This window comes from Grammomys surdaster, unplaced genomic scaffold (genome assembly GCF_004785775.1).
Source record: "Grammomys surdaster isolate TR1022 unplaced genomic scaffold, NIH_TR_1.0 150, whole genome shotgun sequence".
Classification (NCBI taxonomy): Eukaryota; Metazoa; Chordata; class Mammalia; order Rodentia; family Muridae; genus Grammomys; species Grammomys surdaster.
The window spans coordinates 23297744-23325427 of record NW_021604608.1 but is presented as its reverse complement, the minus strand read 5'-3'; the positions used below and the strand labels follow the sequence as shown (position 1 = coordinate 23325427).

Genomic DNA, 27684 nt, shown 5'->3' with positions numbered 1-27684 from the left:
AGAGAGAGAGAGAGAGAGAGAGAGAGAGAGAGAGAGAGAGAGAGAGAACAGATAGATGGTAGATAAGACAGATATTTGAAGATGCTGTCCTCTACACATGGAAATTTCTAAGAAGAATCTATATCCACATACACATATATATAGTCATACACAAAACACTATTAGATATTAGACATCACAAACTAATTCAGCAAAGTTGCAGGATACATATTAAATTATGTAAAAATGCATTGCATTTTTATGTACTAGCAAATAACAATTGAAATATAACATTAAAAAACAATTTCATTAATAATAATAACATTAAAATAGAGTCGGGGGTAAATTTAACCACAGAGTCTGCACCAAGAACACGTGAGATTGCTAAAATTTTAAGAGAAGTTAAGTGGAATATATGTCTTGTGTTCATGGTTTGAGGATGTGTTAGCTAATTTTTCAATTGCCATGACCAAAATATCTGAAAGAATAAACAAAACGGCAAAAGGTTGGTTTTAGTTCATGATATCATGATAACAGGAAGGTGTGGCAAAGCTGTTCATTTCATTGTAGACAAGAAAAGAGACAGGAATGAGAAAGCAACAAGATACACCTAAGGAACTTCCCCAGTGACCTACTTCACCCAGTGAAATCCAACCTCCTAAGCCTCCAGAACCTCATAAGACCGTCCCACCAGCCAGAGAGATACGTCATATCTACGCCATAAAGACAGGTGGCACACTGAGATGGCACTGTTTTCTATATTGATCTGCATGTTTAAAGCAATTGCTGTAAAATCCCTATGACTTTTTTTTTCCAGAAAGGCTCACAGCTGCTCCTGAAATACATATGGAAATACAAGTCATCCTAAATAGTCTAGTCAAAACAATCTTCAGAAAGAACAAACATGGAAGATTCACATTTCCATATTTTAATCCTTACTAGGAAACTATCATAAACAACATATTGTCATTCTGACATAAAGACAGACACACACACAGCTCAAGAAGACCGCATTGTGAGTCAGTGCATCTATGACCAAGAGATTTTCAAGCTATCAAGACTAATAGAGAGAGAATCACCACCATTTCAATGCGTGTGTGCAACTAAGCCTGTAACATCTAAGCATATAAAAGGATGAAGCCAGTTGTACCCTTGCCACATGTTATGTTTAGCAATTAGCTCAAAGATCTAAATATAAATTGATAAATTTATCTCATTTAGAATGAAAGACAAATGTAAATCTCCATGTGTTAGCATTTTGTCTAAGCTTTGCCCCACAGATACCTGGCAAGAGCCAGGTGTGCCTGACTCACTATATAAGGGGCTGCTTGCCCTCTCCTTCTCTTTTGCTCTCTTGCCTTCTTGCTCCTGCTCTGTCCTCTTGCCCTTTTCCTTGTCATTCCCGTTCTCCTTCCCCCCATCTCTCCAGTTGCTCTTGGCTGGCCTCTTCTCCTCTTCTTGCTCTCTCCTCCTCCTCCTCCTCCTCCTCCTCCTCCTCCTCCTCCTCCCCCTCTTCTTCTTCTTCTTCTTCTTCCTCTCTCTCTCTCTCTCTCTCTTGCTTCCCCCCCTCTGCCTTTCACTCTCTGCCTTTCATCTCTGCCTTTCTCTGTGTCTACTACCCTCTCAATTCCCCTCCTCATGCCCTGAATGCCTCTATTTTATACTATACCATCATGTAGCTGGTACCTCAGGGGGAAGGGATGCCTCAGCATGGGCCCTCCAAGGCAGCCCCTTACCCCACACCTGACTACACCTCCACCAAACATATTCCCTCTCTCTTTTTACCTGTTTTATAAACAACACCATGCACATGAGTTAGCTAATCTTAGGGAGTATACCAAGGTCACTAGACAATGAAAAAAGATAAATAAAATGTGTACCATCTAATTTTAAAATGCTTTCTACTGCATAGAACAATACCAGGAAGGTGAAAAGACATATTGCAGAGTGAGAAACAATATTCACATAGTCAGTATCTGATAAGGATCTAGCACTGATAGCGTAATTTTAAAACAAATAAAACAAAACAAACAAAAAACCACCTACTGGGTGTGAGACTGCATAAGGGTATTCTGGGTCATGGCTGGGCAGTTGCCTAGAACCCTGAGACTCTTCATGAGAACCGGCAGGAGTTCGGTGTGCCCCCAGAACCCAGGTTCCTGAAAAGCAGTCTAGTCTCCATAGAATTACATTGTCCAGTCACATAGGCCAGACAGCCCCTCCCAAAGTGCACAGGTAGAGGGCATGACTAGAGGCCTCAGACCCTAGAGATTTACATACTAATGAAGGGCAGAGGGCAGAGCAAATTAAGCATGCCTCCCCAGATCCTGCCCGATCCTCCCCCTTTCTCCTTCCCTATTTAACTCAGGACTGCCCTAAGTTTTACGGGGGTACAACCAGATCCATCTACCATCCGCCATGACAATAAACCCTTTTGGAACCAAGGACTTCCTCGTGTCATTGAGGCCTGCCGCCGCCAAAGCCTCCAAGCCGCTGGAACATTAGATGTTCCTCCTGCATGTGGGACCCCCCGCAGCGTGGAAACCCACTGGGACTCCACAGCTGCTGTCTATTTTTCCCACAACTGGGTGCAATGCAGTGTGGTGGCATGAACTTGCAATCTCAGCACTTGGAAGACAGAAGCATCTTATCGTTGTGAGTTTGAAGCCAGCCTGTTTTATAAAGTGGATTCAAATCATCCAGGAATACATAGTAAGGCCCTGTATCAAAAACCAAAACGCTCCCACAACCCCCAAAACAAACAAAATAAATTATAATTTTTAAAGTCATGTGAGATTTGAGCAGATAGTTCTTCAAAGCAGATGCAGAAAGAGCCAATAATGACAGAAAATGATGTTCAAACATCAGGAATCTTTAGGAAAACTTGGATGAAAACAACCACACATCATGATCGGTGGCTGAAGTTTTATTCCTATATGTTGAGTGACAAGAATTCTCCTAAGGAGACTCAAAACAATCTATTCAAGGCAAATAGGAAGCCCATGGAACCAAATTACAGATTCCATCAAAGTACAAGTTGGGGAACCAATGAGTTATATTGGTGTAAGTTACAGGAACATCATGGGGGAGGGGTAATTTACAGGAGGAGAAATGACTCACAGGCAGCTTTATCACCAAGGCCACTCCATTATGGATGACATCTCACAGAAGTTGGGAATCTAGAGCAGTTTGCATAACCTGTAGGGTGCTCAACAGACTGAAGAATGTCCTTTCCAAGTGCCTCTGTTGTTCTAAATGTATTCAAGGCAGCTTGACCAATTCCTGCCTCTTTCAGGATTCTTGTCTTTTCTAAGTCTTTTCAGCTCTGCTCCTCTGAAAGTCTTATTTGCATTGGGTTTGTCTGAGAGTGACTCTCAGGTGGTCTTTAACATTTATTCTTAAGAGGGAGGGGTTTGGTGAATTTGGTCAGTTTCAGGAGCTTCCTAAAGCTGTTTTGAGTTGTTAAGTTTCTTAAGGAACTTCCTGAAGGATAGAATGTTTCAATTGGAGAACACTGTCACATAACACTATAAAAGCAGGGCACTTAAATAAATTATCTCTTGATTAATTTTACTGTTTTGATGGCTTACTGTCAGATGGTTACACATTTCTATACCATAAATTCTGTGAACTCTAAGTACTGTCTACTAAGGTCATGTTGAATGAGTCAATGCATGTGCTCTGAGTTCATTCTCTTTCCTTGGACATCAGCTATAATGGAACAGTATCTCATTCTGTGTAATTTTCATTGTCCGTATGCATTCCTATTGGTATCCAAGGAGACAGCTTCTACTTTCATGATGAATATTGATTGAAACATACTTTAGGCTCTGCACCAGGCTGTTTGCTAAGATATCATCTACCGAGGAAGACAGGGTCTGACCTCATTTTGACCTGCCACATCCATAGACACCTGCACTAGACTATCTTTCTGTTGCTGCAATATTGTTATTCTCTATGAACATAACCTGTTAAAACTGCTCTCCTAAACTTTTTTTACCTAAAACTAGACCCTTGGAACATTTCTGATTTTCTGTCATGATCTCAAGACTTTATTTGGAGAAGACACATCATTTTTATGTAGTTTATCTTCAACCACAAAGACATGAAAAATAAAGTGTCTTGACCAGGGTCACTTTAGGTGTCATGATATCCTAGTTAATGAAGTGCTGGTGGGTGACATATATCTGTATTTCTGTAAGTCTTTGCCTTCACTGATGACAGGAACTGTATCTGCTCTACCCTTGTTGGGGCTCAATCAGTATTTACCAACATCAAAGTGCTCTCAGGCAATATCGAATGAACAGATAATGACTCAACTTTCATGCCCTTGTCCTTGTCCAAAACCAATGTCTATCTAGTATGAAAGAATTTCCCTTAAACAGCAAAGATTGTGGTTGGGTTGCAAATCTGGGAAATGAGAAGCTACAATATAGCATTTTGCAATCGAGGCAGAGACATCTGTCATCAGTATTTACAGCATGGATGGCATTAGTTTTATGTTAGAATGTGCAAAACACTTAGGTAAAAACAGTGAAGAAAAAAAACTGATTTAAAGATGCTATGCACATACCAGTAAAATTGCAATAATGCACAATAAAAGCTCTCTTGATTGAAGCTGATAGCACTAAGGAAAGCTAACAACTGCTTCTTAAAGTTAGTTTAAGTCAATGATCATAAGAAACATTGTTCCTTTTCAAAGTATTAACTGTTCTGTGAGACTTCATAACTAGTATCAGAAACTCTTGATTTGCCTGAGTTACAAAGTCTTGAGTTACTAAGACTGATATTTGACCCTATCTAGATTTTTAATAAGGGTACCTAACTTCAGAAGTCTGAATGAATAGCACACTATATTTTTCTTAATTTTGTAGTGTTTAGGGAAACAGGATCCTGAATTAGCTTGTCACTAGCACAACAGTTTTGTTGCTGTTTTGATTTTTATTATTTTATTTATTTACATTCCAAATGTTGACCCCTTCCCTGTCCCCCCTCCACGAGTCCCCCCACCCTATCCCCGTCCCCTTCACCTCTAAGAGAGTGGTCCCCTATCCACCCACCCACTCCCACCTTACCTTCTACCATCCCCCTTCTCTGGGACATCAAGTCTCTATAGGACCAGTTGCATCCCCTCTCTCCCACTGAGGCCAGACAAGGCAGTCCTCTGCTAAGTATGTTGCCGATCACGGACCAGGCCATGTATGCTCTTTAGTTGGCGGCTTAGTCTCTGGGAGCTCTGTTGTTCTTCCTACAGGGGTTACCATCCCCTTCAGCTCCTTCAGTCCGTCCCCTAACTCTTCCACAGGTGTCCCTGACCTCAATCTAATGGTTGACTGTGATTGCTATTTACTTATTTTGTTTCGTTTACTAAGAACTGAGACACACAAAGTTTATGTCTGCTTTCCCTACCCCCTTAGAATTATTCAGTACAAGCCACACAATGCTATGATCTCCTACGTTTCACTTTCTGAGCATTCTGGGTTTCCGTTTTTTCCTTGCTGCAAACTTAACTTTAATAGGGGTCTTAGGATTTCAAGCAGTTACTGTGCTTGCAAAATATGAACAAAGTTCACAGAAAAGAACACTACACTGATTTTCAACATGCACAGGTGACTGTAACTTACTCTTTGTAGAAAGTTGAAATGTTGCAGGTCCAGACATAAATTATCTTGGGGTATCTTAATGCTTTATGTGATTACTTATTGCCTGCCTTGTGTGTGTGACCTAGTAGGGAAATGCTCTTGGAACAAATGGACAGAAACTTAGATGACAGGGTCATCATCAGGCAATATCTGTTGTGTATATAACAGAGATTTCTCATTTTGTTAGAACCTTCTATCTGATGCTTCTATGTATTTGAAAATCATAGTGAGTTATGATTTTGCTTTTGCTCTGTTACTAAAAATATTCCACGAAATTGTTGCCCCTTTGGAAGACAGTATTTAGGCTAACTGGACTCTAATAGCCATCCCTGCTTGATTCCAGAATAAACTCCTTCTTATTCCTTTTAAATTGAGAACTAGTTTTTGATGTTGAGAAAAGTAAATATTAAATAACTGGGCTAAAGTGATCAAGTAGTTCATATTATCATTCATGGGTATTACAATTCTACAAGGAATCTACCACAATTCAACATCTGGAGGACTTAACGAAAAAGAGTCGTGACAGGTGAATGACCCAAGAACTGTAGACTCCGCAGCACAACCTTAGATGGAAAGGCCATAGGCAAGAAGCCTCCACTCTCCCCTGCCCCACCTTCGGCAGCACGCATGCGCATGCGCAGCGTCCTCCTGAGTCCCTTCCTGTGTTTGTGTTTGCATCCGGGTTCTCAGGCTTCCTCAGGCTTCACCGGCTGGAGTCGCTGGCGGGTTGCTGGGCGTGTTTAGCCCCTGCTGTTCGGTCGTTGGATGAGGCTGCAGGTCTGCCGGTGAGTTTACGGGGACACAGCGCCGATTCGGGGCTTGGACGCGGCTCTTTGTTGTAGATTCCCGGGCCCGGCGCGAAGTCGAGCACGGCTCGGGCGCCCCTGAACCCGGTGTGCGATCGGCCTCAGTCGGGCCACCAGAGGTTCCCAGCGCCTGTCCGCTCCCTGTCCTCACGCTGCCCCGGGCAGCTTAGGGTAGAGCAGTCCTGGCCCAGCGCCGTCCTCCCTGCGCAGGCAGCCAGGATGTCTGCAGCGCTGGAGCATCACACAGCAGATCAGGGGAGGGTGCTGCAGAAGCTTAGCACACCCCGTGCGTGGATTGTTGGGCTGCCCCACTAGTTGAAAAGCTGAGAAAGTAACGCGGTATAGAAGTAACCACCCCGTAGAGAATTCAGGGACTCGGGTTCAGCCAGTTTCCCTAGGGAGCCCTGCCCAAATGAATCAGCAGCACCTGCGGTCAGCCCTTAATGGCAAATTGGATGTTTGTTTTGTTTTCTTAAATGCTACCTGTTCACGATGCCTAAGTCGAAAGCATCGACAATTTCGGTTTCTGATGACTGCGAAACGTGGAAAAGGCGCATATTAAACATCTGAATAATATAGGTAATTTATATTGAGTGAGGAGGATTCACTGAGAAATTTTGGAGGTGAACTCAGCACTCTTAAGAGTAAAAACCGAACAACTTGCCTGAGGTTTGGTTGCTTCCTTGAAACTTTTCTCATTTTAGCTCAAGTCCAAGAATCCCCTGTGATACCCAACAGGTTCTCGAATTCCATTTGAGATCTCCTGGAGCTAAGGAGAGGGGCCCAGAGTCTTTTTACAAGTATTATTAGTGATTCCATATGGGTAAAACGTTTAAAACGTGTTTTAAGTCCAGCTCCCTCCAAAACGTAACAGCTTTGTAAGGTCTGCAGTATTTGAGTTACAGTTTCTATCCCGAAAGTAGGAAATAATCAGAAATTCAGAAAATACTAAGTTAGTTGAATACTCTAAAGCAGCAGGGTCCGACTCATCCAATTTGTATCTGTGGAGCCTTCCATAACGTTTAACATGGAATAAGCCCTGCCATGTGTGGAAAACTGAGATATATTGGAGCACTGGGAAGTTCTATTGCCGGTCTTTACAGTTCCGTTTTCTTCTGGTTGTTTGCTGAATAATCATATTAGAAGTACATATCTGTGAGAGCCAGCAGTTGTTTTGGAGTTTTGGGTGTAACTCTAGTTATTTTTGATGTTAGATTATAGATTATTGATAGATAGACATAGATACAGAGTTCCCTTGTGAGGCTGGCTGAGTTTTAAAAACTCTGTGACTTCTTTTCTATAAACGTTGTTTGTCTCTTATTATCGTCCCAGAATTCTAGATTATAGTGATCATACTTCTTGTTGTTTTAGAATTCTCAGTCCTGTTCTTAAGAATATCATTTAGTTTTTATATATTTGTTATTAAACATTCTGCTCCTGTTAACAGTTTTAGTATTCTGTGTGAAATGCCTTGTTACTGAATAAGAATGCTGAAGCCAACCATGTCACTGAAGTGTCAGTGTTGGTGATTGACATATTTAAATGTAAAAATAGAAATTTAAATCTGAGACTTGTGGTTATTGCATATAGAACATATACATTTCCTAGTAATAATTTCTTTAAAAGTAAAGGAGTAAGGACTTCGTTCCTAAATTTGCATTTTTGTGAAGAATTTCTCTTCGAAGAGGCCAGCACTTTCAGTCAAGTATGATCTAATTAAAATCCTTTCTCTGCATCGTGTGTGTGTGTGTGTGTGTGTTTGTGTGTGTGTGTGTGTGTATGCACATTCGATATCTCAATGGAGTGTAAAGAATGATACTAAAAATTATTTCTGGTGAGATTTAAACATGTTTAGCAGAACAGAAATTTAATCATGGTATTTTTAGCAACAATTGTGGATTTTGGTAAGTAATTCAAAGGCACCAAATCCTTACAGTACTTGTCCTACAGTTAAGGAATGATGCCTTTTTGTTCAGTGCTGCTTTGGTAAGAGAACATTTTATGCTTGTATATTGTGTAGTGTGATGGCTTCATTTGAATTTGAATTCTGTTGTGTCACTTACCTTCACAGTCAAGTCCTGTGAGTCCATTTTTCTCTTCTGTAACCAGTTTACTTCACAAGACCCTTATGTGGATTAATATATGCATCTAAATGACAGTGCCTATTTGAGAAAAAAGAATGCTATTACTACTGTTTCAAGTAGTAATTATATTGTACCGTTTTAAGTATGGATTCTATTTTTATATGTGCATGGCCTCCTTAAGTATTGCCATTTTAAAAAATCAACATATTATACACTGGGTGTCTGAGAAATGTCTAACGTACTCTCTAATGGAATTTTCACAGGTTTCGACCTCTTGGACTCGGAGCTGTGCATCACCAATAATGAGGCTTGTAATTCTTGATAACTATGACTTGGCCAGTGAATGGGCAGCCAAGTACATCTGCAATCGTATCATAAAATTCAAACCTGGACAGGACAGATATTTTTCACTGGGCTTACCAACAGGTATAAACCATACATTTTATTTTTACATACTCACATTATGTACAAATTGTGGAAGAAGTAGGGCTCTTCTTTGTAAGCTACTTTTCATTCTTTTCCATGACTCTGATCATATTAGTGTGTAAAGCCAGGAGTCTGTGCAGTCTGTCGCACGATCTACATATGGATTCTGTTTGTTAAAATTCTATTTTACCTACTACTCCAAAAATTGCAGTCTCACGAAGTGTCCCGACTTAAGTGATGATCGTGGTATTTCCGTACCCTTTCCTGGTACTCCTGAGTTTCTAGGACACCACTTTCCTCAGTCATCTGAGTTCGTACAGCTTAGCTCTTTTATGACTAACAGGTGATGACTCAGTTGCGCACGCCACTTTTTGACTCCATGTTCCCTCTATTATGAGCTCTTATCTTATTAGACCTTCACTTTTTATTCTTCTGTTATAGAAGTATTTCAAGTGAAAATTATAAAAGCCCTTGCTGATTTATCACAGAAATAAACTCACATGCCAATCACATGTGCTGGCCCTACTTTTCTGTTCAGAGTTGCCTTTTTTAAATGATCAGGTGGTATCACTTGACCATTGGGTACTTTTATATTGATAGGTTTTGAGAGCCCTAGACTCAGAACTGAATTGTAATGGCTGTATTCATTCTACATATCTTGAGTTTTGGATTCCTTACATGCACAAAAGATAAAATAGTCATAATTATTATGGCTTAAATGCTGTTTTGAAGCTCAGCTAAAACAGTCTGTGTGCAGATCTTTTGAATACAGTGAATGCTATATAGCTTTAAGCTCTCCATGAATGTTTTATTTAAATAGACTATTTTCTCCCAATCCTTCCCACAAACATTCTAAATATATAAAACCTCTCATCATGATTCATTTTACTTAGATGATTTTTAGGAATTATGTTTTTTTCTGGATACTTTGGCTATTTTGTTTTCTCACGTTTTGTCTAGGACAGAAGGTCCTGGCGAGAATGACAAAGGGGATATTTCTGTTACCTAGCCATACTGATAGAGAACGTTCACATCAGGATCCCCATGGAGGCCTTCCTGCCTCAACAAACCTCTGCATCCATTTGTACCCTATGAATGGCTTATTCTCAGGATGCCTGTGTTAATCATTTTGTCTCAATTATGACACAGAAATAATAATGTAAGTTGTGGACACAGAGACTTCAAAGTACTGCATGTTAGCACCGAGTGCTAGATGTATTTCTTACGTATTTAAATTTACAAGTGGTATACCTGCCGAGGGTGATCTGAGAAAACCCTTGATGGTGTTTTATACCATGCTCTTTGCTGATTGTTTCTTCTGCTTCTGAAACTAGGACATGCAGTTTGAGGTTTAAAAAAAAAAAACAACCCAATATCCTGTACATAAATTAGTCTCCCACCAAGCATAGTTTTTGGGTCATGTGTGCCATTTTAAGTAATTTTTTTTTAATCTGCATATTGTGACCTGCCTGGGAACCTTACTTTCAGCACTCCCCTGCCTTGATTTGGTCTGCTTGTGGTTCCGAGGTTAGGCCTGCACTCTGTGGCCTACTTCTGTCTGACCACACTGCTGCCTTGTTATATCTGTATATGTTTTGGAACACACTCAGTTTTGCGTCCTTGGGTCTGTTGCCATTTGGTATTTAGCAAATTTATTCATCTCTTCAACCTGGTTCTTATATTTCCAATAAGAAATATAAACCTGCCAGTTTTCCAGGATTTGAGATTTACATAAGGCAAGGTGTGGAAACACCTACATTGCATGTAGCCATGTGCTGGGCACACACATATTATCCTTGAGCCCTTCTCTCCATCTTTTGGCTGTCTTACAGATCACTTCATGGTTGTCAGGATCCCAGCCCTTCATGACTCAATTGAAATGATTTCTTACATCATTCCTTTGGCAAAAAGATTGTAGTCTTTTTGTTTTCATTGTCATACATAGAATTCTCTGAGGATTTCTTTCTTTACATTACATTTTTAAAATCGTATCTGTCTTGTGTATTCAAAGCAGAAAAATCCCTAACAATCTTCGAACCACAGAAAGCACCTGTTAAGCATTGCTTGTGTCGTTAAGAAGTGACATCACAAAGCCAATAATAAAATGAAACTTCAGGAACAGGTTCACTTTCATCATCTCTTTCATTTTTCCTTTAAGTACAATGATTAAATGTCAGAAAGGGAATGTATTCTTTATAACTACCATCGTAGCCACTTCACACTGGAACAAAATGCAGATAACCTTAAAGCAAGTGACTCCTGGTTTTCTAACAGTGGAAGATTTCTGTGCTTCTAGAAATAAAAAAGAAAAGCATTTTCTCCATCTGTTTATCCATAACTTACAAGTAACATAAGGTAACATATGCTTTGCCATGAAATTCATTAATAATCTCTTTTCTGCACCTATGAGGTATTTATTATTTATATCCACTTGTTATTCTGCCTACTTAAGTCAGGGTGCACACTCTACTACTCCTGAAGCCCTTCACCCACTTTGTTGTTTTGGCCAGAGACTGTTTTTTAATCTAGCAGATGTCTAAATACTGCCTAAGTCTAACTACTACTTCAGAAAATATTTATTTCTGTTGTGGGGTTTTTTTGGTTTTTTGTTTTTTTTTTTGTGATAATGAGTGTTCTAGAAATCCATTCCATCCAGGACTGAAAAGGCATGATAGCAAAAGTGCCTTTTTTCTTGTGGTTATAATGAAAACTGTAAAACAAATTTAATAAACAAAAGGAGGAGGCCCTCCATAAGCTGATAAACATATCTGTATTTTGTCATATCATGAAGAAAAACAAAAGCAAACCCTGCTTGTTAATCAAATAATGTTACAGAACATGTAAAATGAAATAATGACCGCATAAAGCATGGCATGTTTCCTCTGAGGATCTCCCAGCAGTCCTCTCCTTTAAAGGTGTCACACGTTTCCTTCTCACCTAAGCCTTTTAAGGGAAACATGTTGGGATTAATGAGAAACAAAACCCAGAAGCCCGAGCCGCAGAGATTCTCTCTTACCTTGCTTGTGTCACTCGCCATGCAGCTCAGTTTTTTTCAGCAGGTGTTTAATCTAAAAGATTTTAGTTCTGTAATTTGCAAAAACAATTCAAAACACTGAGAACAGTTCAGGATAGCTTTACAATTTCCATTTATGTTGATGGGCTTCTAGCTTTACTAACAAATTATGGTTTAATGAAATTTCGAGTCATCATGGAAAGAAACTACCTCAGTCTGTCATGAGCATTGTCTGTACTTAAGTTGTTTGCCTAGTTTGAAATGTAGAATGTTACTCATAAAAATTTAATTATAAATACATTTAAATAGATTTTCAAGTTATTTCAGAAAATGGTCACTTTATCTTTTTTAGGGAGTACACCTTTAGGATGTTATAAAAAACTAATAGAGTACCACAAGAGGGGAAACCTTTCATTTAAGTATGTGAAGACTTTTAACATGGATGAATATGTCGGTAAGCTATATTTGAGTTTATTACATGTTACATGTTGAATATGATGTATCGTTACAATTCCGAGGCCCTTTGTATACTGCTGTGGTGAGATTGATTATAGCACAGTATAATGGATACACAACTTGGAAATATGCATTCCTCTTTCTGCTTACCTATGATGTGACTTTTCTCATCCCTCCATTCACAAATCATTCATAGCCATTCCCTCTCCCCCTTCCTTTTTTTTTTCCTCTTTTCTTTCTCCTTGTCCTCCCCTTCTGCTGCTCTCCTCTGTCTTTCCTTAAGGGATAATTAAAATTATAGAGAATTAAGTGATGGATACATATGTAAAGTTTTATTTGTGTTAGCACCCACAAAACTTTAGTAATCTGTTAACTTGCTTAACTGGAAGGATCTATGATGTTGCATAGAAATTGTTAAAGCATAAATATCAGAATACGTTTTCAATGTCTGTAAAAGTTACAGCCAAATAACGCTCATGATTCGACATACTTTCCATACAAGAGGAATGTGGCCAGCAGTTAGTTCTTTAAAAATATATACATTATGGATGTAGCTTCCACCCATGAAGTCTCACCACTGCCTGCCTAAACATGGCTTTAACAAAGTTGTCATGAATAAGTGAAATCACAAGAGGCCTCAACGCTACACGCAACTGCAGGGACTAAGGAATGCTGAGAGGGGAAGAGCACACCAGTTACTTATTCAATACCAGATCGGATGGTCTGCCCTGAAGATATATATATATATATATATATATATATATATATATATATATATATGTAACATTATATATGGACAAAGCATGTGGTCATTATATATTTAGGAATATATAAATGTGTACACACACACATATATGTAACACAATTAAAAAACATGAGGCCATGAATTTAAAAGAGTGAGGCAGGAGGCAGGATACATGGAATGTTCTAGAGGAAAGGGAAAGGGAAATGATGTAATTGTATTGTAACATCAAAAAAAAAAGCCATTCAAAGGGTGACTTTGTTTTGCACATATTTTAGAAGTATGCAGTGACTAAGTGAGTGAACTAGACTCCCAGTGTTTGAATCGCAAACCCTGCATGAGCTGAATGATTTAGGGGATGTCCTGCGCTTCATGTGCTCATCTATAAAATGATAATAATAATAGTATTTTCATCTGTGTTTACAAATTAATTGTTAGTGTAGAAATTTAAAGTGACACATGCATATAGGAAGCATGCTTTAAGCCAAACATTTTAAAATTTAATGTACTATAAACAAGTTTTTTCAGAAAAGTTATATTTTTTATTATTAACTTCATATGTAGGACTTCCAAGAAACCATCCTGAAAGCTACCATTCTTACATGTGGAATAACTTCTTTAAGCATATTGATATAGACCCTAACAATGCCCACATCCTCGATGGGAACGCTGCAGACTTGCAGGCAGAGTGTGATGCATTTGAGGAGAAAATAAAAGAAGCCGGAGGAATAGATCTTTTTGTTGGAGGTATGTAAGAAGACATTGACATCAATCATTTGTCTCCTAGTATTTGAGTGTTTAAAAAAAATAACAAAAATGTCACCATTGCATAATGCAAAGGACACCTGTTAGTGACTGTTAATATCCAACTATGGAAAGAAAAGGATTCCAGTTTAACTTTATTTTCATTTAAAAAGTACAAGTAAAAATGAATTTAAAATTTTAACAGTTAACACATTGTTTCCGTTATGCCTTGAGAAGTAGGTCTCCATCCTTATTAAACTATTCTGGTTACCTCTTAAGATTGAGAGTTTACCACCTCCCGAAAATACTCTGCCAGGTGATTGTCCTGTGTGATTGATTATTTTGCTCTGCCACAGGCTACTTAACAGAGCTGAATACATAGGAGAAATGGGTAGAATTTTGTCAGATAACTGCAGTTACACTAAGATCATTAGAACCAGTTATGAGTGACATAAGACTTTTTATCACCAGCTTTTAGACTAGTTCATTTCTGTGAATGCCTTAATAAATTCCAAAGAGAATGAATGTTTGGTTAACCAGATTCTACTTATAAATTAAAATTATATATTTATGTGATGTGTGTGTGTGTGTGTGTGTGTGTGTGTAAACAGGAGTGTGCCCCTTTGTAGTAGCATGGCTCTCTATTACCAGAATGAACAATCTTGAGAAGGTTGTTGCCATCAAAAAAACTGTAAATCAGCCAGGCAGTGGTGGCACACGCCTTTAATCCCAGCACTTTGGAGGCAGAGGCAGGCGGATTTCTGAGTTCAAGGCCAGCCTGGTCTACAGAGTGAGTTCCAGGACAGCCAGGGATACACAGAGAGACTCTGTTTTAAAACAACAACAACAACAACAAAAAACCAAAAAACAAAAAAAAACCAAGAAAAGTGTAAATCATGTACATTAAAACCCAAACCATTTTTATCTGTCTTTAACAAACTAGTGCTCTAAACTACCTGTATATACTTTGTATCTCATTTATGAGACAGTTTCCCAGAACTGTATGTACTAGGGTTACACTGAGATGAATCCATGGTTGACGTGGTTAAGTACGACTGAGGTGGTTGGATGCTGGTGGGTTTTACAGTAAGACTTATATTTGCATCTTCAGTCTCTGTATGCCTGTTCAGTTTACTGAAGTTCAGTGTAACTGAAACATGTGTAAGACAGGATTAATTCTCACTTTCTCAGCATTGAAAATTCAATGCTTTATACCATGTTTAAAATGCCTTAGAATGGTGCTGGGTATACAGCTGACTCACGGTCATGTCAGTGTTGTCTTCCATGAGCTGTAGAGACTAATGTTGTCCGTGATTTCCCTATTGTCTTTCTGAACTATTTTTATTTTATTTTTATGAATGACCAAGTGTGACTGGACTCTTCTCTGAGGGAATTCTTATCTATGTGTAGAGAGCCAATACTGTTCGTTTTCCTGTATAGATAGAATTGTTATTTGTCTGAGCAAAAATATTTGTTTACCATTTTCAGTTTAAACAATGTCATCCATTTTATATAAATTTTGCTAATATCACTTTAATAACCCTGTGGAGCACTTTCATAATCAAGCATTGTACATATGGTTCCGTTTTGAAATAACTACCATTTTACCTGCCAGTATTAAGCCTGAGACACTAGATGTTTGGAAATGTATAAACTTTTGTAATTTCTATATCAGAATACAATTACTGAACTATACTGATCCTAAAAAGTTTATCTTAGTGTTATTTTTGCAAGAAATGAGTTCAGCAATTTACTGTTACATTGAAAACACATAACTAGATGTTAGAGATTAATGACTAAAATGGCTGTTTGAAAATGTTTTCATTTGTGGACATTTATTTTCCCTGTTAATCTGCTGACTTTATGGAAGGGTCCATGCGACAAATCCCTCATAAATTCAGTGCAAGCAAAATTAACTTAGTGGTCAAGAGAATGGGTGATCAAGACTCTCGTGTTCTTGTCTAGAGAACATTCAGACTCTAGTAGGTTTTCTGAGTCTACAACTCTCTTATCTAGTCTTTCTGATGGAAACTTACTATTTCCCATTGCTTTAAGTCATGTCTTTCCTCTTTTTTTTTCTTTCCATGTACATTATTGGTCTGATTCCTCAAACATCACTTCTCTCTTCTAAGTAAAAGGAGCACAAGTTATAATTATACCTCTCACTGACTCTCACTGACGCTTTGTTCTGTAACCACCTTTGCCTTAAGCTCCCTATAGTTATTTCTTTAGTGCTCCCAAACAGAAAACATTCCTAAGGAAGTTCTTTACCTCTTTCATTAGCATCTTCATTGGAGGCTTATGATCCAGGGCCTGACATTTTAACTGTACCATCTAGAAAATACGATTTCTGCGCATCGAGAGAGGAATTAGCTTATGCTCTACCTTCCTCTTTGGGGTAATGGTTGTTGGACATGTACTTGTTCATGAAAGAATCTCATTTGACTCTTTGCATTTCTTGATGTAGGTTATTGTCTTTGGAATTTTTAAGATGAGGCTTGGTATCTGGGTCTTACCACTTACCCTTCTTTTGTTCCAGGGTTTGGTTAATAAAAACACTAAGAACTGTGCCAAATGGGATCAAAATATCAGCTTTATTAAAGGTAAAGTTGGGATAGAGACTGTAGGTTGGGCTTGAAACCAGTATTGGTTTTTTTCCCCTCCATTGTGAATTGGCCTAGGACTAGAAGCCTTTAAGAATATAAATTTACTGCTGTTCACCCAGGGAATTAGACTGTGGGTTCCTTTCCCTTGGTAGAAAAGAGAAAAGAGGAAACGAACTCCGAGAGCTTTCATTCTTCCTCTGATGGCAGAAATGTTAAGAAAGGTAAGGTATATCCTAAGTGTTTAAGAAGGACCCAGCAGTAGGGTATAGATAAAGAAACTTCAGTGTAATAACTTAAATTTTGATATTTTATTTATATAAAATTTGAAGAAGACTGGGGGAAACTTTGATATTTTTTTTAATTGTTGAAGCCTTTGGCAATAACGGGCTGACTAGAAGGGACTAGTAGTGTGTTCACTGAAATGATTCTGGTATAGTTCACAAAACCTAGAGAAAGGATCGAGCCCTGATTATTTGGAAAGAACTGAAGTACCTCAGCTCTCAGAAGCAATGGCGCATTAATCAGCAGCTGACATTTAGTTCCGTGTTTGTGTTTCCTTTGTTTCTGTTCATCAGGTAAAGATCACCTCTAGAGAGATTTCCATTGCTTTGGCTTGGAGCCCTTTTCTCTTGCCACTCTCACCTCCCTGGTGTAGCAGGGAGAAACTGCTGAGCCAACCAAAGAAGTAACATGCATTAATTCATTCAGCTCCGCCTTATTGAATGTCTCTTGGGTGTAACATTTTCTTCTGAGTTGAAGTTAGAGACACACAAAAGCCTTACTCAAAGGAAGTTTACAAACTACACAGGAACTATAGGAACAAAGGAAAGATATATAACAGAATCCTACCGGTTAGTTCTTGAGATGATGCTGACACCCTAATGGAGATGTAAAAGCCACAGAAGTAGCAGAACATAAAGCATTATCAGGAATCAGTCTCTGTTGGTTGTGGCAGAAAGTGTATGTGGTTGTGCTCCTCCAACAGGACACTTAATCAGAATCTCAAGGCAACCATACGCTTTCTGTGGCCCAGATCATCTGGTTTGTTTTCTGTCGTTTTTCTATTTCTAGCTCTAACCCTTCTTCTGTGTGCATATAAAGACTATATATATACATATATATATATATATATATGTATATATATGTATATATATATACATATATATATATGTATATATATATACATATATATATATAGCATTTGTATACCTAAGAGTAAAATGATAGAAAACACATTTTTAAGTGTAATTAAAACGTACTAGAAACTAAGTCTGTACTTAGGAATGGAAACAAGCCTTGACTATTAACCATATATAAATCCTTATTTAAAATGTACATCCCAACATTAATCACTGCTAGATTGTTGTGCTTTAGAACGTTTGCTTCACACTGTATCTTTCTTAATCTTTCAGAACTAGATTATAATTTGCTATATTTTATTATGGCTTGAGAAACTTAGTTATACAGCAAGTGTCAGTGAAACATACCTGTTTTCTCCTTAAAGTAAACATGTGGAGTATAAATTTTAATTACTTGGAGAATTCCTGGTTTTAGATTTTTATGGAAGTTGCTCTAAGTCTGGCAACTAGGATAAAGGTGTGTACAATTCGGTGTTTAGAGGTTCTTGATTTTTATGAAGGGAAGTACCTTGAATTATCTTCAAATAAGGAATACCATCTTCTTTTCTATATTTTAGAAGCCATCATAGAATATAGCAGGTGTGTATAGGTCACTGTGGTTGATACCTGTGTGTCATGAAATCAGGTCAACCAGTAATACCCAGCATTTCCTTCTTGCACGACTAAGGAAATGAAGTGTAACAGAAAAAGACGTTGCATGTATTCCAGTAACGCCAAGTGTAATTTTATGCATTGTGTTTGATTTTATTTTTATTTTAGTTGTGTGTGTGCGAGTGCGTGTGTGTATTAATTGTAGTGAAAAATCAGAAAATTGCAAATATAAAACTGTTATCTTAGGTATTATCTCATCCAATTCTGTATTATTTTATGAGGAATCAAAACTAAAAGGGAAACATAGTTATTTGCCTGACCTAAGCTGGACTGAAGCAAAGCACAGGGAGGATGTCAAAGCCCCAGAGTCAACAGTCAGAAGGCTGAGACATGAATGTATCTTGGTGTTTACTAAGCTGTGGTCCTAAACATCAGCGAGAGCTGTCGTCTTTCATATTAGTTTCTGTTTGTGTTCTCAAAAAAGGTGGCCATGAGGGAAGTAGCCACAGAATGACCAAAATTCTATCTGTTGTGAAAATGTTTTCTAAGCCTGTAGTGCTATATAAATGTGATGTTTCCCTCCTATTGCTAGGATTACATACATGTCATTCCATGCTGTGTATTCAGCACATATGAAAATATTCAATGAAATACACAAATATTTTAACCCAATATTACAAATTCAGTTTTAATATATAAGGTAAGTGTGTTTATGGTTATTTCTTTGCCTTTATAACTATGTTGACATTTGAGAAAATATGATACATAATATGTTTGAAACCTTGTTTATTTCATGTTTATATGAGTGTGCATATCTGTTTTTGAAAGGAATAGGTCCCGATGGTCATATTGCTTTCAACGAGCCAGGATCCAGTTTAGTATCAAGAACGAGATTAAAGACTCTAGCGATGGACACGATTTTAGCAAATGCTAAATATTTTGATGGAGATTTATCAAAAGTGCCAACCATGGCACTGACTGTTGGTGTGGGGACAGTGATGGATGCTAGGGAGGTAAGAAATGTTTTCTGATTATTTTTCTTTGATGTTGAGTAATTTTGGTGCTTAATATTTTAGATTAATCTAGTTTTCAATAAAAATGCTTAATTTCCAGTCGCTAACTTTTGCCATTCTCATTGTTAAGAATCAAGTAAATGTAAGTGTTCAGTTTATAAAACAGGTACCAGAAGACTTCTGTTCAACTGCTACTTTGCCTATTGATGCTTCACAGTTTGAGCTTCTACAATCTTACTGTCTTAGATAAGGTTTTACTGCTGTGAACAGACACCATGACCAAGGCAACTCTTAAAAATGACATTTAATTAGGGCTGGCTTACTGGTTCTGAGGTTCAGTCTATTATCTTCAAGGCAGGAAGCATGGCAGCATCCAGGCAGTCATGGGATTGGTGGAGCTGAGAGCTCTACATCTTATTCAGAAGGCAAACAGGAGAAGACTGGCTCCCACATGGCTAAGAGGAGGGTCTCAGAGCCCATCACCACAGTGACACACTTCCTCCCTGGGCCAAGCATATACAAATCATCACAGTAATGGTGTGGTTCTGTTGTCATTTGAATAGTCTTGTGAAAGGGTAGGTGGGAAAGGGGTATAGAGATAATGTCCTATCTACATAGTTTTGGAGCACATGAGATTGTTTAACATAAAGTGTTTTTCACTACAATTAGGAGGACTGGCTAATCTTGGTTTCCCAATTGGCCAGTAATGTGTATCTTTGTGCATGTGGTACACACCTACACATTTCATTTTAGTTGTTTCTGTACACATATTTCATTCTTATGACAACACTGTGGGTAATAATGTTCAACAAGGTGAATTAATTTAGAAATGATTAATTTTTCCTTGCCTTATATCAAACAAGTTAATATTTGCTTTAAGAAGGCAAATGGTTTTAAGATGATTCATTGAATGTTAGTTAAGGTTCAGTTTCCCAATGAAAATTAATTTGAATTATGATTTTATAAAGATAGTTTGAGCCATTCATGTTCCATTTCCTATACTACAGAATACCGAATCATCATAGCATATGCATACATGAATTTAAAATTTTTATTCAAAATGTTTTAGACCCATAACCATTTCAATTTTTTAGTAATTGTAATGAGAAAAAGATAAGTAAACTAATCTAAACTCAAAGATAAGCAGTTCATATTCTCATGCGATCAGGATTTAAGGAAAGAAGACTATCTGGGAAGAGGAGGGGATCAGTTAGGGAAGAGCGGATAAGGAAGGGGCTGCGTTGTCTGCCCTCAGTGGGAGAGGAACCACCTAGCCACACAGACTTAAAAGTGCCAGGGTGGGGATACCCAGAGGGGCCTCACTAGCTCAGTAGAGAAGGGGACGACAGGGTTGGGGGAAGAATTGTGGGAGGGGTAACCTGGAGGGGAACAGTGAGCAGGATGTAAAGTGAATAAGTTTAAAAAAAAAAAAAAGAGTGGAAATGATCCAGGTGGTGGTGGTGCACGTCTTCAATCCCAGTACTTAGGGGGCAGAGGCAGGCTCATTTTGTGAGTTCAAGGCCAGCCAGGTCTATTGAAGCTATTTCTAGGACAGCCAAGGCTACACAAAGAAACCTTATCTCAAAAAGAAAAGAAAAAAGAAAACTATTTAAGTATATGTATTTATGAAAATGTCATAATGAAAACTCATTATGTTTTATGCTTAATGCTGATTTAAAAGAATATTAAAAACTACAGCATTGTGTAAACATAGGTACATTTTTTTCAGTTGTCGAAGGAATTGATAGCTGAAAAATTGTAAGGTCCCTTCTGATACACACTAGCATGTTCCTTGGATTATTTTACTGGTGCTTAGGAATTTAAAACCACAAACTTGCAGTTTCTGCTATTTCCAAGAGTATCTGTCTCACTCCTGTGCTTCAGAGGTGGTCCTTGTGTTTCAGGAGATCTGAAATTCTTAAATGCAGTCTCTGTTTAGAACAACATTAAAGATAATCATACCATTTGGTGAAATGAAGTTCAGGTTCCTCTAGATATTTCTCAAATCTCTGTATCTTTGTTGCTTTAGAACACTTGCTTGTCTCACGTAGGACACGTTGCTTAGCTGGACTAGAGAGAGTTGAGGTGTGAGGTGTTAGCCCATATTACATATTATTCATTAAAGACACACAAGCTCTTCTTTTCCCAATCAGGAAGCTCTTCTCTTTCCTCGCCCAGGCATGTATTTTATGTTAGTAGTAAAATATTAACTGTGGTCCTCACTTATATCTTAGAGAGCTTCTCCTCACTGTTGACACGTGATGCTCTTGATTCTGCAGGTTATGATCCTCATCACAGGTGCACACAAGGCGTTTGCTCTGTACAAAGCCATCGAAGAAGGAGTCAACCACATGTGGACTGTTTCAGCTTTCCAGCAGCATCCCCGGACGATTTTTGTATGTGATGAAGATGCTACTTTAGAATTAAGAGTTAAAACTGTGAAATACTTTAAAGGTGAGCACTGAATTTTAATATGTGTATGAGACACTTCTAATGGTGATAAAACCTAATAACTGTGGGCTTTAGTCTTTCAGTGGGGCCTGCTGAAAACTGGCATTATGCTAAACAAAATAACCAGGATTTTCAAGGACTACAACTACTCCTATAAAACTTTTTTCAGGGTTTTCATGACATTTTCATTTCTTTTTTCTTTCTTTCTTTCCTTCTTTCTCTTTCTCTCTCTCTCTCTCTCTCTCTCTCTCTCTCTCTCTCTTTCTTTCTTTCTTTCTTTTTATTGGATATTTTATTTACATTTCAGATGTTATCCCCTTACCCCATTCCCCCCCCCAATCTCCCGCCCAGGAACCCCCTACCCCATCCCCCTCCTCCTGCTTCTCTGCGGATGTGCCCCTACCTACCTCCCCACTCCCACCTCCCCACCCTCGAATCCCCCCTCCCCCACAGCATCCAGCCTTCATGGGACCAAGGATCTCCTCTCCCAGCTATGCCAGACAGGGCCATCTTCCCTTACATATACAGCTGGAGCCATGGATCCCTCCCTATGTGCTCCCAGGCTGGTGGTTTAGACCCTGGTAGCTCTGGTTGGTTGGTATTGTTGCTCTCCTCATGGGGCCGCAAACCCTTTCATCTCCTTCAGTCTTTACTCTAACTCCTCCATTGGGAACCCCATGATCAATTCAATGGTTAGCTGTAAGCATCTGCCTCTAAATATGTCAAACTCTGGCAGACCTCTAAGGACACAGCTATACCTGTCAGCATGCACTTCCTGACAGCCATATCAGTATCTACCTTTGGTGACTGCACATGGGATGGATACCCAGGTGGAATGGTCTCCAGACAGCCCCTCCTTCAGTTTCTCTCCCACATTTTGTCTCCGTATTTGCTCCCTTCAGTATTTTATTACTCCTTCTAAGAAGGACTGAAGCACCCACACTTGGTCTTATTTCTTCATGAGTTTCATGTGGTCTGAGAGTTAAATCTTGGGTATTTCAAGATTCTGGGCTAATATCCAATAATCAGTGAGTGAATACTACGTGTGTTCTTTTGTCATTGGGTTACCTCACTCAGGATGATAATTTCTAGTTCCATCCGTTTACCGAAGAATTTCTCAAATTCATTGTTTTTAATAGCTGAGTAATACTCCATTGTGTAAATGTATCACATTGTTTGTATCCATTCCTATGTTGAAGGACATCTGGGTTCTTTCTAGCTTCTGGCTATTATAAATAAGGTTGCTATGAACATAGTGGAGCATATGTCCTTGTTATATGTTAGAGCATCTTCTGGGTATACGCCCAGTATTTTAGTTTCACATCGAATATTCAAGATTAAATAACTCAGTAATGTCCTTTCTAGGTCTTTGGGTTTTTTGTTTGTTTTTCTTTTTTTTTTCCTTTTGGTCTCATCCTTCCATCTCTCACCCACTATTCCTCCTACGCTTCCTGATGTCAGACAAGTCCATTTCAGTGTGCTGAAGTTAATATTACAGTGGGCACACTTTAAAACAGTATAAAATAAGTAGCAAATCAGTTTGGTTGCTTAGATGTCTATGTGTTGATATTTCTTTTTACTGTAGTATTTATGAAATAGCAATGAAAATAATTTTATGTTTGAGGGTCACCACAGCATGAAGAACTATATTAAAGAGTTGCAGCATTAGGAAGGTTTAGAACCACTGGTCTAGATGATCCTCTACAAAAACTACATGGAAATTCATGGCTTGAAAGTACCTTTACCTTTGCTGTCCAGTGTGTTGGGCCTTGTGATGGCTGGGGTGCTGATGTGAGGAACTGTGGGAGAGCTCAGCCTTCTCAATTTCAGTTGCTCCAGACAATGCTTCTTCCCCCCCCCCCCCCCCCAGTTGAAGATGCCCCAGGGCCTTTCTCTTACCAGAGCACTTTCCAGAGCTCTTTGCTAGTCCCATGGACAAGATCTTCTTCACCATGTGGATTTTAGAGTGCTTTCTCAGGCCTTCTTAACAGGGAACATGCATTTCTAACACCTTTCTCCCAAGTCCAATACCCAATTTCCTTAAGAAACTAAATGCCTTCCCTCCAGCTTTTATGAGGTTTTAATGGCCTGGAAAATTTAACTGATATCTTTGCTTTCCAAACTATAAATTTTTATTTAGTTTATTGATTCTGTCAGAGACAATCTTGTAAGACCTCTTTTTTTTTTCTTTTTAAAAGATACATACTACTTAAAATGTGTATCTGGAAAAGAGACTTTAATATATGCTTCACAAGCGTACATACCCATTAGAAAATTTCCACTTTCAAGCATACATACTAATTATAAAATGGTTATTAAAGTCTACTTAAATTTAAAATTTAAGTTTCCATCCCAAATTATTTAAAACAGATGTCTATGTTGTTTTGGTAAACATCCTCCGTATGCTGTGTGTAAGCTTGTCATCAACCAGGTTTGTAGCTACCCATTCCAGGGTCAGTAAAGAGGCTGGGGACACGGCTTAGTTGAAAACAAGCCTGCATTACAATCACGAGGAACCAAGTATAGATCCCCCAGTTATCTACATTAACAGAGAGCATGCTGGTACATGCCTTCTAACCTAGGGCTGGGAGTCAGACACAGCGATCTCTGGAACTTGCTGACCAGCCAGTTACTCCCAGTCTCTGTAAGCAGTTAGAAACCTCTAACAGTGAGGTGCAGTGGTAAAGGGGGACACTTGACACTGGGACTCATACACATGTGCATAACCATGTTACCACATGCATCCCCCCACCCCAGAAAAGGGTAGTATTTTGGAAGACATCTATCTTTGGATGACAGTCTGGGTCCCTGATTGTCACCAACTAGAGCCGCTACCCTAAAATCAAAACCTGCATTTCTAGACAAATGTGTTGACCAATTATATTAAACTTTGCCAGCTTGCCACTCCAGTGCTCCTCAAGGGAAGCACTGAGGGTGTACTGGGACTCCCAGAGGATTTGCTCTGTTCCATGTCTACACTGACAATGTATACATTGTAGTTCTTAGTTTCAGTAGACCTTATAATCATATAAGATTGAAATATTCTCTTACAAATCTTGTTCTTATGTAAAAGGTCAAAATTACAACTAGAATTATGTTTTGTTTTTTTTTTCTTTAAGGTTTAATGCATGTGCACAATAAACTTGTGGACCCACTATGCAGTATGAAAGAAGGGAACTGAAGGAAACTGAGTTCTGCTTGGGAAGAAAGAACCTTTCCATACTGATAAAATTTCAGCTCATGCAATATGATAAAATGGGGAAATAGGAAGACTCATTTACAAAGAAAAAGACCAGAGTGTGTTAAACATTCCATATTTAGAATGCGTCTGTTTTACACTAGGTCCTAGAAGTCATTGGATCCCACAATTGGCTGTTACAAAGTATAGATGCTATATAGCTACCTATAAACAGTATAGCAGTGAAATGTTTGCATTTTAAGAGATTCTGCACTGTCAGGTCCTGTCAGTGACATAATCTCTGACTTATTTGAAGACACTCCAACCCTTTCCAGTGTCATCCTGCTATCATTACAAGCCTTCACTTTTGGAATGGATATTTCTTTGTGCATCATACACATGCTTTTTGCCTGTAGTTGCCTTAGTCATCTTTCTGCAGTAGCATCTGGACATCTCAAGTCCTGCTATTCATTAATCAAGGGAATCTGAAGAGATGACAGTGCTCTAAAGTAGTTTACATCCTCTCAGAGAGTACGTGTAAGTGCATGCTTCTATGCACCTTCTTATGTACTACTTTTTTACAGATATGCTTATTTTTATTTAATGACCTGGGTTACTGCCCTTAATAAGTATATTGGCAATTATGAGCTTTATACCTAGCTACAAATGTAAGGAAATCCTTTTGAAAAACATTTTCTGATTATTGTTAAATTTTGTAAATCATCCTTATATATGTCTAAAGAGATATTAAGTATGTACTAAAATAATTACTGTAAATATTTAAATTGCAATAACTTGCATAATTAAGTTGCAAATAAAAATATTGTTTTCTATCTTTAACACAAATAAAGTTTACAATAAAACAATTACCTAATTTTCTTTCTAAAAGTAAAATCACATTCATGTGGAAGACTGTTAATGGTACCCATGACACTACATTTGCTTCTAATTTGTTGCCATCATTTAGTTAGGAAACTGAAGACAATACCTAAGAAGGAAACAATGGAGGCTGGAGAGATGGCCCAGCAATAGAGGGTACTTTCTGCTCACGCAGAGGACCTAGGTTCAGTTCCCAGCACTCACGGGGCACACAAACCCATTGTAGTTCAAGTTTCAAGGGTCCCTCTGATGCCTTCTTGTGGTCCCTGAGAGCACCAGGCATACAAACACTTCACATAAGTAATACAGACTGCGTGCATGCAGTCAAAACAATGTCACCAGTACTGGTACTTTAATTCCCAGTGATGTTTTAACAGCTGTTTATTCATGAAAGTAAGCCAGTTTTATATATATATGGGAAATATCAAACAACCATGGGAGTCTAAAGGTGCTGTACAAATTACTGAAAGCTGAGAAGCCCTGTACAGTAGGGTTTCACATCCCAGAGCACTTACAGATATACTCTGGAGCCTCTTTGGACTCATAGCACTATGATCTGTCTTCTGACCTTCAAATTCATGTTTCAAATAGCCTGCTGAAGAGCACCACATAGGAATATTATGGACTACACTAAAATTCAGCTGAGTTCTAAAACTCTTAGGCTATTTCGCCTCTCTACTTAGTATTAAAACTGGTACAGCATTTATTCAGACGAGTACCCCACAGAGTAGAAGTTAGCCTTAATAGTGTTCTTCCTCGCTATCACCATGTCAGTCTTCCCATAATAGACATCTTAGTCACACTGTATCGTTACCTTCTCACTGCTTGGACAAAATACCTAGCAGGAACATAATTTGCTCAAGGGGTCCTTATGTCCTTAACATATTTTAGTTAACCAGTCAATCAAAATCAGTAATGATTTTGGCAATAACATGTTTAAGCAAGATTACCCTTCCTTTGGCTGTATAGCATCATAGTGAAATGTTAACAGTCTCTTCTGATGTACCACTCATTCCCGCTGTGCTCCAAAGGTTTAAAATGGTCCTTTTCATTCTAGCACTGATGTTGTCTCACAGGTATCTCTCCTCAGCACTGCCCCAGCCACTGTAGCATCCTAACTCTGTGAGATATTATTTAAAAGCTTAGAAACCATTGAAGATATGTCATACGAAGCAATAATCTTTGTCTTTGAAGCAAAAAAAAAAGAAAAATCCATGATTTGGATTCTGTCTGTCTCCAGGGGATATAAGTGACAACATCTTATCCTTTGCTGATACAGAGACAGAAAAAAGTACGTAAAACTCAGAACACTGGCCAACTCATACCAAAATTAGTAAGTGGCAGTTGTTTTTTGTCATACAACTATAAAATTGTGATTCTAGAACCAAAAGGAATAAACTCAAGGCATGTAACTCAAAACTAAGCCTAACAAATATTCTCTCTCTACTGTTAGTACAATGTTAATTCCTAAAGAATTATTGGTTAAAGAATAGCCCAAATCTAAAAAAGCTCATGTTAAATTGCAGATATTATATATTAAGTAGGACACATGCACCAGTTTTTGACTTTCCCTTAGCAATAATTTACTTACAACATTTTAACAACTGCATTGCCTTAGTTTCAACTATATTGCCGTTTAAGAAAATACTGAGGTGGGAATTTGGTATTTTATACCTAGCAAATCAGGCTGGGAGAAGTGAGATGGTTTATGTAATAGGATAAACTAAGGCTACCTAACTGCTAAATCCTCACTTTAAAATCCCATCAAAATGCTAAGACTCATCTGTAACCTTTTTTGCTATCAGATATGTGCCATGCTCAAGACAGAAGGCAGAAAATGAAATCCAGTATCAAGACTCTTCTTGCAGTTTTTCAGTTTGTTGTGAATGAACATAAAAGTAAGCCATTTATTAGCTGTCTCATTTAGGTACATTT

At 38.3% G+C, this 27684-nt stretch overlaps 1 protein-coding gene across 2 annotated transcripts; it reads left to right on the top strand.

Annotated features, from left to right (window-relative positions):
- Positions 1-6308: 6308 nt before the first annotated feature.
- Gnpda2 (glucosamine-6-phosphate deaminase 2) lies at positions 6309-25735 on the top strand. Of its 2 annotated transcripts, none has more exons than XM_028765272.1 (7): positions 6309-6406; positions 8775-8937; positions 12303-12404; positions 13713-13895; positions 19057-19241; positions 21521-21695; positions 24812-25735. In XM_028765272.1, the coding sequence occupies exons 2-7, from the start codon at positions 8814-8816 to the stop codon at positions 24871-24873; spliced, it is 831 nt and encodes a 276-aa protein (XP_028621105.1). In that variant the 5' UTR covers positions 6309-6406; positions 8775-8813; the 3' UTR covers positions 24874-25735. The 2 variants fall into 2 exon arrangements, with proteins under 2 accessions (XP_028621105.1, XP_028621106.1); XM_028765273.1 differs by having other exon boundaries at positions 19063-19241; positions 24812-25552.
- The last annotated feature ends 1949 nt before the right edge of the window (positions 25736-27684 follow it).

What these genes read in the sequence shown, in the direction of transcription:
- Gnpda2 (XM_028765272.1), top strand. Translation starts at nt 8,814, where the DNA reads ATGAGGCTTGTAATTCTTGATAACTATGACTTGGCCAGTGAATGGGCA. An exon ending in TTCACTGGGCTTACCAACAG is followed by an intron (nt 8,938 to 12,302) that starts GTATAAACCATA and finishes TATCTTTTTTAG; the next exon opens with GGAGTACACCTTTAGGATGT. An exon ending in AATAGATCTTTTTGTTGGAG is followed by an intron (nt 13,896 to 19,056) that starts GTATGTAAGAAG and finishes TGTTTTTGAAAG; the next exon opens with GAATAGGTCCCGATGGTCAT.